Here is an 18,750-nt window from a genome sequence, read left to right as displayed (position 1 = left end):
AAGTGTGAGAATACTTACAAGGGGAGATAGATTCAATGTTTGTAATGGCTCAGCCATTCCCAGTCCTTATTCAATCCTGAGTTGATTGTGTCTAGTTTGCATATCAATTCCAGCTCAGCAGTCTCTCGTTGGAGTCTGTTTTTGAAGTTTTTCTGTTGTAATATAGCCACCCGCAGGTCTGTCATTGAATGACCAGACAGGTTAAAGTGTTCTCCCACTGGTTTTTGAGTATTATGATTCCTGATGTCAGATTTGTGTCCATTAATTTTTCTTATCAAACTGTCTGTACTGGGCTAGCTTGATTATCACTTCAAAAGTTTTTTTTCTCTTACCAACTCTGAGAGGCCAATTAAGTAAGACAACTCCCACCTGTTCATGCTCTCTGTATGTGTGTATATATATCTCCTCAATATTTATTCCACTCTGTATGCATCCGAAGAAGTGGGCTGTAGTCCACGAAAGTTTATGCTCTAATAAATTTGTTAGTCTCTAAGGTGCCACAAGTACTCCTGCTCTTTTTACGGATAAAGACTAACACGGCTGCTACTCTGAAACCTTCATATTCCTAGTTTCAGATACAAGAGTGATACGTTCATACCAATAGGATGCCCACACTCAGTAGATTATAAACTTTGTAATGAGACTTTACAAAAGACTTTTTGCATAAAGCATATTCCAGTTCTGTCATATTTACACTTATAAACATATTTTTATAAAGCAGATGGACGTGCAACGTCACACTGTGTATAGAGCCTAACCCAAGAATAGCAAAAGATGCTCCAGTGCTGTCCAGCCCGGCTCTGCATTGGCGGGAGGGAGGGAGCCCTGCTCTGTGCCGTGTAGAATCGGTCCCTGACTTCGCTAACTGCTGCTCTCTCTGTGTCGCAGGATTACAAGAAGCAGATTGAGAAGGCCTGGAAGGATTATGAGACCAAAGTGTAAGTAGTCCCATTGCCTCTGGCAGGAACAGGCTGATCCTCCTCCTCTAAACAAAGGGGTTTTGTGTGGGGGCTGCAGCTTGGGAGGTGGCTGGAGCCTGGCAGCGAACGAGGTCGCTGGCTGGAAATTAGTGCACTCCCGACCGGCCGGGCTCCAGCGTAAGTCGCTGGTTAATGCCATCTGGGTGTTCGGAAAGGAGATTGGGGCAGGAGTGCTGGCTTGGGGGAATCTCCCAGCTCCTCCCAGCAGGAGGCGCTGTGGAGAATGATCCTGCATCTTGTGGTCCCTTCTAACCCCGTGGTTCTATGATGGGGCTGCATGGACAGGTGCGGGAGAGTTGGCTGGGGGGGAAGCTCCGAGTTCTGCCTCTCCCAGTGGGTGCCTCTCCCGATTGGGTCTTGCCAACAAGAACTACGGAGTAATTCAAGCGGACAGGAGGTCGGATCGGTCTTGACTCTTGCCTCTGGCTGTCCTGCCTCCCCAGAGCAAAGATCGAAAAGGAGAAAGAGCGAGCCCGGATAGCGGGACTCATCCAGGCGGAGCCGTCGCCAGCGGAGATCGCCGAGGAGACACAGAAGGAGCGCCGGATGTTCCAGCTTCAGATGTGCGAGGTGACGGGCCTTTCCGTGCCGAGAACGGAGCTGAGGAGGGCGGTAGGGTCTGGAGCAGCCGTGGGGGCTTTTCTCTGGAGAAGCTGTACCAAGGCGCTCTACCCTCCTGGGGTCCCCATGGTATCTGATCCCTTCGCGCACGGTGATGAACGTCACGGCCTTGTCAGGAAGGGAAGGATTAATTCAGATGGGGAGTTGAGGTGCGCAGAGACTTGCCCAGGGTCTCACTCAGGGAGTCTGTGACAGAGCCAGGAATTGAACCCAGCCTTCCTGAGTCCCAGTCCAGTGCCTTAACCACTGGGCCATCCTTGCTCAGCTCTAGCCAGGGCACTTTCTGCTGGAAGAACCTAGTGATCTGTAGAAAACAATCAAAGCGGATGAAGGAGTAAATGGGCCGTCGGTTACCCTACCCAACGGCCATCATTGCTCAGATACTTCAGGGATGGGTGGTAGAGAATTATGCCAAGGGATCAACTCCTGCATGTCGGGATGTGTGGGGCAAGGAGGGCTTAAGCCCAGGTCTCTCTGAGAACCAGGATACCCCTTGTCTGCAGAGTCTGCAACAGCCGCTCCACCCCGCAGCGCGCTGCTAGCCTGCGCCTCTCAATCTGCCTCCTGTCTGCCACCCTCGCTAGGCCTTGTGCCCACCCTGCCTTGCCCGTAGCCAGCCCACTGGCTATAATTCGTGTCCCTCCCCTGGGTCCCAGCCATGGGGACCTGGCAGCAGGGGGCGCTAGGAAAACAGGCCGGGGGCGTGAACGGGCAGGTTCCCATCTCGCCCTCCTCCCAACCATCAGCCCTGCTGCTGGGGCCTCCCTCCCCCCTACCTCCACCCCCTTGGCCTAAGTGCTGGAGCATCCCACCCTGCCCACGGGTTAGGGAGCCGCACGGCTTCCCGTCTGAGGATGGAGCCCCTGGGCCCTGGCCTGCCCTTCCCAGTGGAATGCTGCTCTCGGCTTGAGCAGGGTCGGGATCAGCAGGAGCTGGGGAGGTTTGGGGGAGATTGAGGGGAGAAACAGGGTGGGATATTGCCCATAGCTGGGCCTTACTCAATCTCTCCGACACGCGAAACTTCCTCCTGCAGCTGCCCCTCTCCCTGCCCCCCAGTGGTCTCCAGCCAGCGCTAGGAGCCTGCCTTGACCTTCCGCTGTTTAACCCCTTTAGAGCTGGCGTGTGTCTCGAGGGTTAATGCCAGCCCCGTCTCGCTCTGGGTGCGGAGTGCCAGCTCCGCTTGAGTTGCTACCGTTGCCTTTACCTTGCAAAACCCATCGCAAGCTGAGTTGCTTCCCGTTCGCTTTGTCCCACAGCAGGGACTGTTTACAAGGGGGGAAAAAAAAAATCTCGTTGGGGCCAGACCCTCCCCAGAACCCTGGGCCAGGTGTTGGACCGTGGCACCTTGCGCGTCTCTCTGGGAAGATGTCCTGCATAGCCATGGCCAACAGGCTGTGTCCCAGCTGTTCCGGTATCTGCAAAGCTGGACTTAGTGCTGCTACCGGCTAGCTCGGCATCCCCGGAGCCGCTCGCACGGCCCGGGGCCACGTTTGTGCTCACGCTTGTGAAGCTCGCACAAATGCAGTTGTGCCCTATTTCGGGGGGCATGTGTGGATCTGTCGTTTTGCATGTCCTGGCCAGTCTGTGAGAGAAACCAGAAATCGGGTGAGAGCGAGAGCTTCCTGCTCCAGCCGGGGTGGAAGAGCCAGGGGAAATCCCAGGAGTGATGTACCGAGAGGGGAGGATTTCAGCCTTGTGCAATAACACATTGCATGTCTGCATTGCCTTTCATCGGCGTTAGAAGCAAACGTTAGTGAGTCATGCCTCAAACCAGCCCTGCCAGCTAGGGGATCGTGCTTATCCCCGTCTAACAGCTGAGCAAACCAGGTTACGCAGCAGGTAAGCGGTGGAATCCAGGATTCCTGCTGCCTAGTCCCCTGCTTTAACCACTAGTCAGTATTGCCCTCCTGGAAACAAGAAAGGAACCCAGGAGTCCTGACTTCCCATTCCCTACTCCAACCACTAGAGCCACACCCCTCCTAGCCCTGGGAGTAGCACACTGCCTCTCCCATCCCTCCCCATCCACTAGACATCATCTTCACACAGGACAGGTCTGAAGAAAACTGCCGCCGGGAGAAGGGTCCATGGTTAGCGTTTGCACCAGGAGTGGGTCCCCAAGGACCTTCAGCCGCCGTAGCCAGAACTGAGTGTCCGGCTGTGGCTGCAGAGTGGGCTGCCCGTGGGGCCAGCTCCTGGCAGGGCTGGAGAGCGGAGGGGAGGATCCCGCAAGCTGCTGATGGGGGCGAGGGGAGAGTTAAAGACCCATGGAGCGGCAGCAGCTTGCCTTCCTTGTTGTGGTTTTGGGCTACGTGGACGGGCTGGAGCTCTGGGGGGTGAGCCAGGGACTGAGTCATCCCTTTGAATAGCTTCACTGTTAAATAAATAACAGCACATGGAAACACTCAGTGTTCGCAGTGTGGCCGTAGGGAGGGGCTCTGTTCCAGGGGCGGCAGTGGAAAAAGAGAGAAGATGCGTGCACGGGATCTTGTGTGTGTTCCCCCGTGTGCCTGCTGTGCTACATTAGGGCTATTTGATTTCTCCCTCGGCTCAGTGCTCAGTTCTATCCCTGGGCGGGTTTATGTTCCCCTCAGCTCTGTAGATCGGTCTATCTCATACCCTTGGGAGCACCAAAACCCCAATGTAGTCCAAGGAATCTCCACTGCCGGTCAGCTGTAGAGGGTCTATGACACGCAGCCGGGCAGTCCCCATTCCAGTCTGAACCTCTACATGGCTTTTCTGGCCAGTAATTTATAAGCCAACGAGGCCAAACGTTCCAGTGTTGGCCACCAGTTTGCTCAGGGGGTGGATTGAGAGCACTAGGCCGGGAACCATGGTACCCGTGCCCTTCTCCAGGCTCCTGCTTTCATCAAAGAATTCATTTAACCTCACAAGGCAGGGAAGTATCATTTCTGCTTTGTGGAGGGGGAAACTGAGGTACGGAGAGATGATGTGATTTGCCCAAGGTCTCCCAGGAAATCAGTAGCAGAGCCAAGAATAGAGTCTTCCCCCCTCCCCTCCGGAGTCCTGCCTCCTCTTGCTCTAACCACTAGACACCACTCCCTTCTCAGAGCCAGAAATAGAACCCAGGAGTCCCAATCTTCTCCTCTGACCACTCCACAGCAGTACTTCTGGTTAAAGCTATAGTCCCTCTTTATCTCTCGCTCACTCCAACCCTACCTCGAACAAAGGCTCTATATAGCTCTGCTCTGGCCTATTACACCAATCCTCCATGCCCCTTTTCTGGGCTCGCGACTCATTTCTCCAGCTGTGCTCCTGGCAAGGAAGGAGAAATAAAAATCTCCCCGCCCTTGCCCGATTGTAATACTCTACTGTGCAGCCGTCTGGGAGACGGTATAAAAAGAGAACCCAGCGCGTCACACAACGCTTTCCCCCTGGCCTCCTCGCGCTCCTTGCCTCCAAAATACACAGACACAGGATCTTCCTAATGAGAGCCACGTTAACCCCTTCGCTGCTGCCTCGTCTTCCAGGGGCGTGAACCAAGCCCAGTGCTGGCTTTGCCGTTGCAACACTGCGCTACTTAGAAAAAGGCCAGTGAAACCCAAGAGCTCTGCTGGATTCTAAAAAGGATCGAACATTTATATGGACAATGAGACCATCCAGAGTGTGATGAGGATTTAAATCCTCATGCTTCAGGCATAGGCCAACTTCTAACTAATCAGGGTCAGGAAGAAACCTCCCTTGGGGGCCAGGTTACTCATGATCTACATGGTTTCTTGCTCCTCCTTCTGATGCTGCTGGTGCTAATCGCGGTTGGAGACAGGATATTGGGTTAAATGGACCCCGGTTTGATCCACTGTGGCCATCTCTATGAGAAAATAAAATTGGAGTGGAAGAAATTAATCATCAGCCCAATTCTGAGAGCCACTGGCAGTTGCCTTAGCTGAAAAGGAGAGAAAATGGGATTGTGCCCTTCTCTTTGCTTTTGCATGAAGAAGACCTAAAAGTTCTTGGTTTTTTACACAAACAAACTCTCTCTCTGGATGACTGAAGAACTATTAGGTTAATGCCACTCCAGCTACTATACAAGTACAACCTGATTAATTGAGAGGAAGGGTAATATTTTTAGGTGGACTGTTTTAAAATTGTACTGGTTTTGGTTAACGTAGTATTTAATTCAAAACTTAACAAACACTTGGGAGAAAAGCTCTCGTTGTTAAAATCCCGTGGACCCAATCCTTGACCTTTGGGTGCTGAGAGCGCTCCCAATCCACATCTTTGGGTTTTCCAAGGGATCTTCAGAGACATAGGTTGTAACTTGACCTGCTAAAATTGAGTTAAATGTGCTAATGCTACACTAGGAAAAGCAATTATGTTTAGGATGGGCTTATCGAGCCCATGTTAGTGAAACAACCGCTTTTTGTAGCTGAGACCAAGTTTTAGAGGCAGCTGTAGTGGATCGCGAACTGATCTGCAAAATGATTGTGATCGCTTTCACGGTGCGTGACACCACTGATCTGGCTGGGCAAAGCCTAGTTTAACTGGCTTCTTTTTCATCTGGCTCTCAGAGGGTTTCCACCGGAGATGGGACCTGAACCAAAACGCTCTGGACTCGGGGGTAAGTTCGCACCCAAATCTGGATCTGAACTTTGCAGTTCAGGTTCATCTAGAGGTGTCACCATTTCCAGACCTGAATCTGACCACTAAAGAAATGGCCATATGGCAAAAAGGAGGCTTGGACTTCTGAAAAATCTGGCATCTTCCAGTTCTTTCCTCTGAGCTAGTCCAACATTTGAGGAGTCCCTCAACGACATCCTAACTCGGTGTCTCTTCTCCCTCTCTAGTATCTGCTGAAAGCTAACGAGAGCCAGACGAAGCAAGGTCCGGACTTCCTGCAGAGCCTGATCAAGTTTTTCCATGCGCAACATAAGTAGGTACCGCCCCACTCGGCACATCCTGTGAGATGATGATGTCACTTCCTGGAGCAAAACTCTAGACTTGCCAGTTTTCCCTCATTTGCTTAACTCCCAGTAGCTCTGAGTGGTCACTAGAGAGAAACAAATCCGCATGGAGTTTAAGCACATGCTTTTGCTGAATATGGGAGACATTAAGCATGTGCTTAAGGGCCACAGAAAAGGGTATTTTACTGGTACTGTGTCCAGTGACTGGTTACTTTGTTTAGTGTCACTAGTGCATTACTAAAGCAATCTCTCTCCACAGAGAGAAATTACCCTAATAGCAGTTAGTTTCATTAATATGTAATATTTTAATATTAATTGCATTAATTCCAAACTAATTTTTGTATTGCATTAATGATACTTGGAAGAGCACTCTTCATCTGAGGATCTCAGTGTGATCCTCCATTTTACAGATAGGGAAACGGAGGCACAGTGAGTGGACATGCCCAAGGCCACACAGTAGTTCAGTGGCAGAGCTGGGAGTAGAATCCATGGCAGCTGACCTCTAGACCCTGTCCCTGTCTGTAGTCGAGGCTGCTTCAGAATAATATAGGAGATGAGCCTGTCATATAGAACTTTTGCATCCAGTCCTGGATTTCAAACATCCCCAAATTTGGAGGTGTTCAGATCTGGGGCTCTGGTTTTAGCCCAAATCTGTGCCAGATTCTGGAGTCACTCCGCAACTAGGTTAGAATAACTGAGTGGAGTTTGATCCTATATGTTTTGCAGGGGGATGAAGCCCTGAATGATGACAGGTGAGAGGCTTGGTCTCAGCCCCCCATGCTGGCTGATTGTAATGAGAGGGGAGTGATCTGGTGATGCATTACAGGGAAGGGGAGGAGCTGCCCGTTCTGCCCCTGGGAAGTACATTGGGCGCATAACAAGCTTATACCCCAGCTGCTGTAGGCACAACGTGAGAGTGACCATTGGTTTTGGAGGTGGACTATGGATTCTGAATCCCCTCTCCTTCAGGCCATCAGGCAGAGTGACCCTGGCTCGTTGGGAACCTTAGCATGACCTTGATCGATGGTGTTCTTGGTGTGCGCTGGCTCAGAGGGCCAGCATGGGAAGTCCCGAGTGCCGACAGCAGGTTTCTTGTAGCTGGTTGTGAAGGACCTTGCCATGATTGATGAATGGTGTTGCAATGCCTTTGGATGACATTTTTCTTTCTCTCATCAGTTTCTTCCAAGATGGCTGGAAGGCTGCACAGAATCTCTACCCTTTCATTGAGAAACTCGCCGCATCTTTACATGCAGTAAGTGTTCAGTCAGGGATCAGGCCCTTTACTTTGTTCCCTACAGCGGACTCCAAGGGATCTATGAACTTTCAAGAGACGACACACTGGAGTCCAGCTACCTTTCCAAAAAGGTGGTGTGGGTGGCCCTATGAATCAGAGTAGTGAGCCTTACTGAAGTACTAGGAAACCTGGATGAAGTGGTAACTGGAACACATTGCTAAAAGGGGCTGTAGGGGGCTAGTGCTGTATGTGCACAGTTCTTGCCGGAGCAACGTAGGGGGAATTTTTAATCATCCAAATGGCTATAATACCATAGCATAAACCAGCATGACTTCTGTAGCAGAAAACCAGACCTCTCCAATCTACTATACATCTGCGAGCGTGTCTGTGAACGAGTGGATTCATGAGAACCAACTCTGCCACTGTCCCATTTCGGAGATGGGATACCAGGTTAGATGGACCCACTTCTGATCCAACCTGGCAGTTCCTATGTTCTTGCCCTACTTTAGAGAGATGACCCCGCCCCCACCACACAAACACACATACTCTGCTCCCCCTGTTGTTGAAGGCAGAGAGGCTCATGATGGCAGTAACATGGATGTTCATATTAATGTCTTCTGCTGCTGCTTTTCTTTGCAGCTGCACCAGGCCCAGGAGGAGGAGGTGAAGGAGCTCACTCAGATCCGTGACTCCCTCCGAGGCATCCTGCAGCTGGAGAACAAAGAGGTGAGGCTCCTGGCCTATTCCTCCATGGTGCTAAGCAACGAAGGGGCCTAGCACCCTGGGAGAATAGCCAACAGAGTCGGAGCTAGGCCTCCTGATGTGTGTCCTACCCTGGATTTTCTACAGAGAGATACAGCCCTGTTACCCATGGACTTTCCTCAGGGTAGCCAGGAGCAACCAGAGTTGAGGCAGGTGGGTAGATAGAACAGGAACTGATCCAAAGCCTACTGAAATCAATGGAAGGGCTCCCTTGGCCTTCAGTGGGCCTTCCAGGGCGCCAGAGACCAAGCTGAGCTTAGCGACCTACAGAGAAGTGATGGCCAGAGCTGAAATGAACAATGGGAGGTGCCGAAGGGGGACAAGAGGAGAAGGGCTGAGGGCTCAGCATTGAGTGTGTGATGTTGCCGTGTGGGAGGAGAAGATCCACGACTGGGAGCTGGTTTGCGTCGCTACCCACCTGGGTGGTGCTACGGTGGTGGTAGGAAAGGGTCAGGAACCAAGCTGCAAGCAGCCGGAAGCTGGGTGAGGCTGGCCAGAAGGGTAAGACAAGTGTCCCCGCGGTTCCGAAGGAAAGAAGGATGGTGGGAAAGGAGAAGTTAGCGATCAAGGAGAAGGCCCTGGGAAGTCAGGATGGTGGAGTTCTAAGTGATTCTCCAAGTGGCCATAATAACGTTGGAGGGCATTTGGAGATGCTGAGGACAACATAAGAGGAAGGTCTGGGGCGTTCCCTGCTGGCCCAACCCTGCAGGATCCGGCCCTGGCAGGGCAAGAGGGCCGTGACACAGCAAAGAAACACACCCTGAGGCCTATGCTTTGAATATATATATTTATTTTTTTGTTCTGTCCTTGGTGAGTTCAGGAAAACCTGCTCAGGAAGAACTCTGGCAGCGGCTACAGCATCCACCAGCACCAAGGGAACAAGCAGTACGGGACGGAAAAGTCGGGCTTTCTGTGCAAGAAAAGCGACGGGTGTGTACGAGCTGGCTCCTGCTTGCTCTCGTTTCAGATAGACTCTTCGCATGCTCGTTCAGAGTGGACGTTCTCTGGGAAGGCCGGGGGCCATAGGACGAGGCTGTTGAAGGATCAAGCAATGCAGGAATTACTGGGAGAGGTTCTTTGGTACAGGCCCCACAGGCGATCAGACCAGATGATCCGAACGGTTCCTTCTGGCCTTAAAACTATGAATCCTCGAAAGCCCCCATCTCTGCCCAGTCCACGCGCTTGCACATAGAGGACGTCCTCACAGCGGCTGGGAGGTGGACTTCCCAGCTCAGGTGGTTGTAAATGCACTAGCTCCGCTCGAGAAGCGTGGCTGCGTTGGTGTGGGCGAGCTACCCAAGCACCGTCCCGCCTGACCCCTTGGGTATGGAGTCGGAAGCTAGCACAAGCTACCAGCCGTCACAGCCACGCTGCTATTGTTAGTCACTTGCTTGAGCAGAGCTAGTGCGTGTGCACCCGTTAGAAATTACGCTGGCCAGCTGCTGTGTGAACGTACCTGTAGCTGGGATCCTTTGGAGTGGAAAGGAAAAAAACTGGAACAAGGGGGCTGGATGGTTGGTGGGTTGATAAGATATGGAGCCTGGGACAGGACTCTGGTTTGCAGGTAGCCCAGCTCAGGGGTGACCCCTCCTGTTGCCAGCTGATGTCTATTAGGAGTCAGGGTTGAAATGATTCGGTGCCGTCCATCCATTTGCTAGCAGATAGGTGCCCACATCCCACACGAGTCCTCTCCAAGCCTGGCACTAATTGCTACCCACATTGGGAGCCTCAGCAGAGAGGCCAGCGCCTGATGGAGATGAACTGTTCCAAGATGTGGTCCTTGCAGCGCAGGACTGGTAAGGAAGCCTACGCTGGAAGCATCTCTCCTGGACTTCAGTCTCCAGGGTTACCAACCTGGCACCAAATTCCCTTTGATAAGGAGGAAGGCCCGTTCTATGGGCATAGCAAGATGCTTCCTAATGGGCGCAGCACTGTGCCAAGGAGAAGGAAGTGTTTCACCTGTGCACAATGGGCCAACAGTTGGTGTTGGGCATGCCCCAGGCACTGAGGCAAGGAGGCGTGCGTCAGGATTAAGGGAAGGGATGAGGCACTCGGAGCGAAAGGAGACAGTGGACTGAGAAGACTGGGCAGTCAGAGGGTTTGAGCAGGGGTATTTTTCCATCGGGTGAGTTAAAGGAAGTGCTATGTTCACCCAGGAAGCGATACTCCCCACTAAAGCCCATCAGCGAGATGAGCCATGGGGGTCACCAGGGCTGTGGGAGAAGCTGGGTATCAGGGGTACAAAGTGGACCCTCACTCCCTTCTCTCTGCCTGACCTAGAATCCGGAAAGTGTGGCAGAAGAGGAAGTGTGGCGTGAAGTATGGCTGCCTCACCATCTCGCACAGCACGGTAAGGCCGGGTGCTGGTGGATGGATTGACTTGGGTTCAGGCTACCCTGGAGCCGTCTCAACAAGGGATTGTTTATGGGTATGGAGCTGTAGGTTAAATCCATTCAAGCCTGTTTGGTGAACTGCACCTCCTATGAATGGGTCTGCGGACACCCATCCAAATCGCAGCCTGAGAGCACGTGCTACTGATGGTAACCTTTTAGTTTAAACTAAAGGATCAGTCCGCATCTCTTCATCCCCTGCTCCTCATGTGTCTCTCAGCGGGAAGGGGAGCTGCCAGTTTGTTATCTCAAAATGCCATACAGAGCTGTGCAAAGGTCGACTGCTTTGTTTCCTAGGGGTCCATCTGGCCCCTGAATCTGCATCCTCCACATGCGAGTCCATAACTCTGCCAAGGTTTGCTTAGAACTCTGGTGCATTAAACTTTTGGTAAACCCCACCCAGGCTTGGGATTTGTAAAGCAACCCCAAACTGGGTGCGTCATAACCACTTCATCTTACGTAAACAAATGAGACAGAGAGAGAACATGCTGGAGAAGGTTTTCTATGACCTTTTCAGGTAGGGAGCATAAGGGATATCTTGAGGTTCCAGACTAGACAATTGGTAGACACTTCAGGTAGAAAGAATGGCTGCCCTCTAGAGGAAGAGGGAGTAAAATGCAGCTTAAAAACTGCCTTGGTTTGGATTCTTCTGCAAAAGAATCTTGCTGAATCTTCTAAGAGGGCCTGGGCATTTCTGTAGATAACAAGAATATCCAGAATTGGCAGAGTTAATGCTGGCCCGAACACTGGAAAACCTCGTGCCCTTCTGTAATGCCTTTTCATCAGTAGATGAGCTTATTATCCCTGTTCTACATATGGGGGAAACTGAGGAACAGAGAGGGGGCAGTAGTGACTTCTCCAGCAGGCCAGTGGCAGAGCTGGGAACAGAAGCCAGGTGTCCTGAGTCCCACTAGCGTGCTACCACTAGGCTGTACTGCCCCTCCCATCTTGGACTATTAGAGATGATAGATAGATAGATGATCCCACATCTCTCTAATGTCGGGTTCTTGCGTCTGGTGCCGGTCACTGCTGGAGACTAGATGAAGCCTGGGTCTGATCCTGCCTGACACTGGCTGTGTTCCTAAAGAGCGGCTGGCAGTCCTGGCTCACTTCCCTTCCCATTTCACCTGCCCGCTCTCCTCCTCTCCCAGATCAACCGGCCTCCCGTGAAGCTGAACCTGCTAACCTGCCAAGTGAGACCTCACCCGGAGGAAAAGAAGTGCTTCGACCTTGTGACACGTGAGTAGGGGAATGTGAGAGAGCCCTGATTCCAGATTTGGAAAGGTATTTAGTAGGGCTGTCAAGCGATTTTAAAAAGATTAATTGCACGATTAAACACTAATAGAACACCATTTATTTAAACATTTTTGGGTGTTTTTCTACATTTTCAAATATATTGATTTCAATTACAACGCAGAACACAAAGTGTACAGTGCTCACTTTATTTCTGGTTACAGATATTTGACTGTAAAAAAAAATATAAATAAATAAAGGATTTTTCAGTTCACTTGCTTACAAGTACTGTAGCGCAATCTCTTTATCATGAAAATTGAACTTACAAATGTAGAATTATGTACAAAAAATAACTGCATTCAAAAATAAAACAATGTCAAACTTTAGAGCCTACAAGTCCACTCGGTCCTACTTCTTGTTCAGCCAATCGCTCAGACAAACAAGTTTTGTTTACGTTTGCAGGAGATAATGCTGCCCGCTTCTTGTTCACAATGTCACCTGAAAGTGAGAACAGTTTTAGCCGGCGTCGCAAGATATTCACATGCCAGATGAGTTAGATTGATATGTCCCTTCATGCTTCAACCACCATTCCAGAGGACCTGCGTCCATGCTGATGACAGGTTCTGCTCAATAACAATCCAAAGCAGTGTGGACCAACGCATGTTCATTTTCATCTTCTGAGTCAGAGGGTGATTTTCTTTTTTGGTGATTCGGGTTCTGTAGTTTCTGCATCGGAGTGTTGCTCTTTTAAGACTTCTGAAAGCAGGCTCCACACCTCGTCCCTCTCAGATTTTGGAAGGCACTTCAGATTCTTAAACCTTGGGTGGAGTGCTGTAGCTATTTTTAGAAATCTCCCATTGGTACCTTCTTTGCATTTTGTCAAAGCTGCAGTGAAAGTGTTCATAAATCAAACATGTGCTGGGTCATCACCCGAGGCTGCCATAACATGAAAATATGGCAGAATGCAGGTAAAACAGAGCCAGAGACATACAATTCTCCCCCAAGGAATTCAGTCACAAATTTAATTAACGCATTATTTTTTTAATGAGTGTCTTCAGCCTGGAAGCATGTCTTCTGGAATGGTGGCTGAAGCATGAAGGGGCATACGAATGTTTAGCATATCTGGCACGTAAATACCTTGCAATGCCGGCTACAAAAGTCCCAGGCGAATGTCTGTTCTCACTTGCAGGTGACATTGTAAACAAGAAGCAGGCAGCATTATCTCCCGTAAATGTAAACAAACTTGTTTGTCTGAGCGATTGGCTGAACAAGAAGTAGGACTGAGTGGACTTGTGGGCTCTAAAGTTTTGTTTTGTTTTGTTTTTGAGGGCAGTTACGTAACAAAAAAAAAATCTACCTTTGTAAGTTGCACCTTCACGATAAAGAGATTGTACTTCAGTTCTTGTATGAGGTGAATTGAAAATTACTATTTCTTTTCTCGCTTTTACAGTGTAAATATTTGTAATAAAAAATAATATAAAGTGAGCACTGTACACTTTGCATTCTGTGTTGTAATAGAAATCAATATATTTGAAAATGTAGAAAAACATCCAAAATATTTAATACATTTCAATTGGTATTCTGTTTAACGGTGCGATTAAAACCGTGATTAATTGTTTTGAGTTAATCGTGTGAGTTAACTGCGATTCACTGACAGCTCTAGTATTTAGGCATTGCTTGCGCTCAGCATATATATATTGTATATTCTATGATTCTGCTCACCCACAGCTCTACCAATGCATCTCAGCCCTCCTGAGATATAGACACCCTTCTCCCTCCTCCTGCCCCTTTATTCAATTCCAGGCCTCCCCCAAGTGGAAGGTGCCTATCATAGGATCCTTAAGTAATGAGTGTAAATGTCCCCTGTGGAGTGAGGCGAGATCTACCAAACTCATGACACTTGTGGCCCAAGGTTGGATTCGAACCAGGTCTCCAGAAGTACAAGTCAAAAGCTTTATTTCACAATGCTGCATAGATCGTCCTGCTAAAATTATCCAGCCTCTTGAAGCAGCTGGCTTTGTGCTTCTGCCTTGGCCAGAGATCATGGGCTGTCCCAGATATTGAAAGCATCCCTTTCACCTGTCCCCTCTCCCCCTCTGTGCAGATAACAGGACGTACCACTTCCAGGCTGAGGATGAACAAGAGTGTGTTGTGTAAGTGACAGCAACCGTCCTCTCCGCCCATCCTCCCCTTTCCCTGAGTGGGAATGGCTACTGGCCTTGCAGGAGAGAACAGGACCGCTGCCTCCTCTGCATATGCAAATGTGGAGGCACAGGCCCCGCCCATTTGAGATCCAGCAGGCTCTGCATTGGCTGGCATCAGGATTGGGGCTCTGAGACATAATTGAGCAGTCGGGCTTCTGCCCACAGAGCAGGGGGGCACAGATGTGCGAGCCAGAACGTTGCACTGAGTCTGGGGGCCCAATTCACCACTGCAGAATACAGGGCCCTCCGTTCCCGTGGCAGGATGATCTGCTTTGTAGGTTCGCATCCTGTGCCTGCTGTCTGGCTCCTGGGGCCCACAGAGGTGGTGAGCGCCACGTGTGAAGACACTGTGCTTGGCCCCTGCAGGGCGGGAGCACCTTGCGTCCTCACTCTGCAGTGTGGAGGCAGCGGGGTCTAGTGGGTAGAGCAGCGGCCTGGGAGTCAGGAGACCTGGGTTCTGTTCCTGGCCCTGCCACTGGCCTGCTGGGTAACCTTGGGCAAGTTACTTTCCCTGCTCTGTGCCTCAGTTTCCCCCGTATGAAAGGCAGATAACGATACTGTCCTGCTTCGCAAGGCGCTTTGAGATCTGCTGAGGAACTAGGCTATATATGAGCTCAGGATTGTTGTTTGTTATTATGGTGCCCTCTGTGCTCAAGATAGGAGCTTAGTGCAGAGGCAGGGCCCTGTTACCCACCGTACTGTTTCTCTAGCCTAGAAAGTCTTTTTGTTTCTCTTCCTCCCGTGATCCCTCCCTCGGTTTCCATTCCACTTGTCCCTCGCTGTGGGGTCCCTGTCTGAAGTCTCCCCTCTTCCCCCTCCCTGGCCAGCTGGGTGTCCGTGCTCCAGAACAGCAAGGATGAAGCTCTCAGCAACGCCTTCAAGGGTGACCCGAGCGGCTGTGCGGCCTCCGCCGGGGGGGTGACAGACGCTGGCCTGCAGGAGCTCACCAAGCTGGTCATTGGCGAGGTGAAGGGCATGCCAGGCAACAAGCAGTGCTGTGACTGCGGGGCCCCAGGTAGGTCGGTGATGGGGGGACTCTGACGCTGTTGCAAGGGGCAGCCTCGGAGCGTGCATGGGCCTGGTGCCCTTAGCCTGGCACTGGTCACATCACTGGCATTGTGAGCTTCGCTTTGCCTTGTGGCTTTAACCTGTGGCTGGCTCCGACCGGGATGCACACGCCGTCTCTGTGGTCTAGTTGGACACGACATGAGCCTGTGAGCATTCACACCCGGCTGTTGTTGGAAGCTGGATGCCAGCCGGGAGGGGTGGTGATCCTGGGACAAGGCTGGAGGTGAGGGATTTCTCCAGTGATGCCATACGGAGATCTGGGTAGAAAAGGACTAAGCGGCCGACCTGCAACGGGCCAGGAGGTGCCAGAGTGCAGGGGTCAGGCAGGGATGCGGGGAAGGATGTGCCGCCGGGGGGCTGTCACAGTCGCTCACTGGGCCTGTACTGCTTCCTTGCAGATCCCACATGGCTCTCCATCAACCTGGGCATCCTGACGTGTATTGAGTGCTCGGGCATTCACCGGGAGCTGGGGGTGCACTACTCCCGCATACAGTCCCTGACCCTGGACGTTCTCAGCACCTCTGAACTGCTGGTAAGTGGCTCCTGTGCGTAAGGGACCTCCAGCTCCTTCTTCCTCTTTTCTGCTTCTCCTTAGCGCTCTGTCCCCTTCATCAGAGCCCCAGATTCACAGGCGTGGTCATGAAAGCTAAGCCTAGCGCAGCCCAGCTCGTGAGCCGGTCTGTTCTATGACACTCCGACTAGATTTCAAAGGTTCCCATCGTTCTAGAGGGCAGAGATCTTGCAAGGTCCTCTCTCAAATTCTCCTGAATCCGGCCCTGAAATGTGGCTTGGCCTCAACCCGTGTCTAGTGAAGGACGGATGTATCCGTTATAGCTTTTCTTTAGCTTCTTTCTCTTGGCGTTTCTCCTTTCCCCGGGGTGTGACGCAAACCGCTACTAACCGGCGGGCAAGTCAAGCCACGGGGCTCCCAGGTACAGAAGCACCTGTGCTTATGGGGCTGGTTTTCCCCCTCTCGTTCGTAGCTGGCGGTCAGTATCGGAAATGCCCGGTTTAACGAAATCATGGAGGCCACGCTGCCGGCGCAGGGGAATCTGAAGCCTTCGTCAAGCAGCGATATGTGAGTAAGACACGGGGGAGTGAGCTCATGACAGGGTGTGTGTCAGGCCCAGACCTGCTCGCTCTCATGGGCTCGCTTGGGAGGCGGGTGGAGGTGGCACCTTCCTCTAGGTGGGGCAGGGCAACCCATAGGTCGCCTAGTGTGCTAGCATTTCGGGGGCGGCATTTCGGGTCCTTAGGCAGCGGCCGGATCTTTGACCGCCCTGGTTGTCATTGGCATTTAGGCGGAGGGAGCTGGGGGAGGGCCGCCTGCAGCAAGTAAAGGGGGGGGGGGCAGCACACAGGGAAACCGCTCCCCGCCCCAGCTTACCTCTGCTCCACTTCCTCCCCTGAGCACGCCGCCCCGCTCTCCTTCTCTTCCTCCCAGGCTTGCGGCGCCAAACAGCTGATTGGCGCCGCAAGCCTGGGAGGTGGGAGAAGTGGAGCAGTGACGGCGTGCTCGGGGAGGAGGCGGAGCAGAGGTGAGCTGGGGTGGGGAGCTGCCGCACGGCTCCCTGGGCCAGGGGGAGCTGCTGCGGGGGGGAGGGGGAGAGCTCAGGGTGGAGGGGGGAGCTGCCGCAGGAGGGGAGGGGGTGCAAGGTGGAAGTTTTGCCTAGGGCACAAAACATCCTTGCACGCTCCCTGAGGTGGGGCCATCAGCAAATAGCTTCTCCAAACCCTACCTGCTGTCTCATCCCTTGTCCGGAGGTGTATTTCCTACTCTTGCTTTGCCCCTGTGCTCCCTGTCCAAAATCCACCAGCCCGAGGAGTCAGTCCAGAGGTGACGGTCTCTCTCTAGCAGTGCTGCAGGGCCAGCCACGCCTTTCCTTTCTGGTGGGGGGAGAGAGATCTGTTTGGTCCGGCGTGCTGACTTCGTCTCAGCTCAGGAATCTGCAGCGTGGCTGGGTGTGACCTCGCTGACCCAGCTCCCTCCCTCCCGCCCGCAGGAGCGCCAGGAAAGAATATATCGTGGCCAAATACATGGAGCGCAAGTATGTCCAGAAAGCCGGCAGGGATGAGCCGCACCGGCTCTGGGAAGCCATTCGCAACCGGGATCTCTTTGCCTTGTTACAAGCCTTTGCGGAGGGGCACGAACTAGCAAAACCCCTGGCTAGCCCCGACAGCCAGGTGAGCATTGCTTGCATGTCTGGATCCATCTCTTGTCTTGTACTTGGATTATCAGCCGTCCGGGGCAGAAGCCATCAGTGACCATGTTTGTTCTGCGTTTGCCCAGCGCCTGGCACGTTGGGGGCCTGGTCCATGCCTTGGGTTCCTAGGTGCTACGGTTATGCAAACCATAAGTGGTGCTGGCTGGCAGCGCCATCCTGCAAGGGGTCACTCTCACCGCGCTGGCTGAGTTCTACAATCAGTGAGATTCATGCTTGACGCCAGCTGTGACCCCATCTCTATGCTGCGGTGCGGCTCACAGACCCTGCCAGCTAAACCCTGTTGCTCCAGCGCTGGCTTAGCTGAGTTTCAAAGCGTCTAAGGCTAAAAGGGACCCTCTGATCGTCTAGTCTGACCTCCTGTATATCGCAGGCCATTAAATATGGCCCAGACGCCCCTGTGTTAAGCCCAAAGCAGTTCAGTCCTCAGGAAACTAAACTGTGCATGCCACAGGCAGAGAACAGGAGAGACCAAGGTGCCACCAATACCCAAGGCCCCTGCAATGGCAGGGAACTGGTCAGGTTAAGACGGGCGGGCAAACTTTTTGCCTGATGGCCACATCGGGTTTGTATGGCTGTGCCTCCCTAAACAGCCATGTGTGGCCCAGCCCCCCCCCCCTTTCTGCTGCCCCCTGCCCCCCCCCCCCCCCCCCCTGCATCTTGCATCTGAGCATTCGAGCCGGTTGGAAAATGGGCTTTGGAAAATGTTGACTAAATGGGGGGAAAAAATCATGTTGTTTTGAAATTTTCCACTGTAAGTTCAATTGTTTGGTGAGGGGGGGAAAAATTGAAAACTGAAATTTTGATTCTGAAATGCTGCCGTGGTGCCTCATGGGAGTTGTACTTTGAGTGCCTCCTGCTCCCATTCTCCTCCATAGGCTGGGCTCCCTGCTCAGGCTCCGTTCTCCCATGATGCATCATGGGCCTATCTCATAGCAAGTGGAGGCAGTTGCACCATGGCTGGGGACTCTGATGATGCATCATGGGATATGTAGTTCAGCTGGGAAACCTGGCTTATAGAGGAGAACGATGACCTAAAGAAACCAGACTAACATTCCCAAGAGGCACCGCAGCAGGCTGTCTGAACTGAAATCTTCACTTTTTCGAGCATTTGGCT

The 18,750-nt window shown here is 52.1% G+C and overlaps 1 protein-coding gene across 1 annotated transcript in view; it reads left to right on the top strand.

Annotated features, from left to right (window-relative positions):
* Positions 1 to 18,750, top strand: part of ASAP3 (ArfGAP with SH3 domain, ankyrin repeat and PH domain 3) — a 63,533-nt gene that overhangs the window by 29,465 nt on the left and 15,318 nt on the right. The window contains exons 5-17 of the mRNA XM_034754117.1: positions 889 to 938; positions 1,424 to 1,550; positions 6,404 to 6,489; positions 7,697 to 7,772; positions 8,394 to 8,480; positions 9,337 to 9,446; positions 10,797 to 10,866; positions 12,058 to 12,145; positions 14,244 to 14,292; positions 15,171 to 15,358; positions 15,810 to 15,943; positions 16,395 to 16,489; positions 17,415 to 17,595. Of these exons, the coding sequence (XP_034610008.1) occupies positions 889 to 938; positions 1,424 to 1,550; positions 6,404 to 6,489; positions 7,697 to 7,772; positions 8,394 to 8,480; positions 9,337 to 9,446; positions 10,797 to 10,866; positions 12,058 to 12,145; positions 14,244 to 14,292; positions 15,171 to 15,358; positions 15,810 to 15,943; positions 16,395 to 16,489; positions 17,415 to 17,595 (1,341 nt within the window). The remainder of the gene's footprint in view (positions 1 to 888; positions 939 to 1,423; positions 1,551 to 6,403; positions 6,490 to 7,696; positions 7,773 to 8,393; positions 8,481 to 9,336; positions 9,447 to 10,796; positions 10,867 to 12,057; positions 12,146 to 14,243; positions 14,293 to 15,170; positions 15,359 to 15,809; positions 15,944 to 16,394; positions 16,490 to 17,414; positions 17,596 to 18,750) is intronic.

Source organism: Trachemys scripta, chromosome 20 (assembly GCF_013100865.1).
Source record: "Trachemys scripta elegans isolate TJP31775 chromosome 20, CAS_Tse_1.0, whole genome shotgun sequence".
Lineage (NCBI taxonomy): Eukaryota > Metazoa > Chordata > Testudines > Emydidae > Trachemys > Trachemys scripta.
This window is presented reverse-complemented; position numbering and strand designations above follow the sequence as displayed.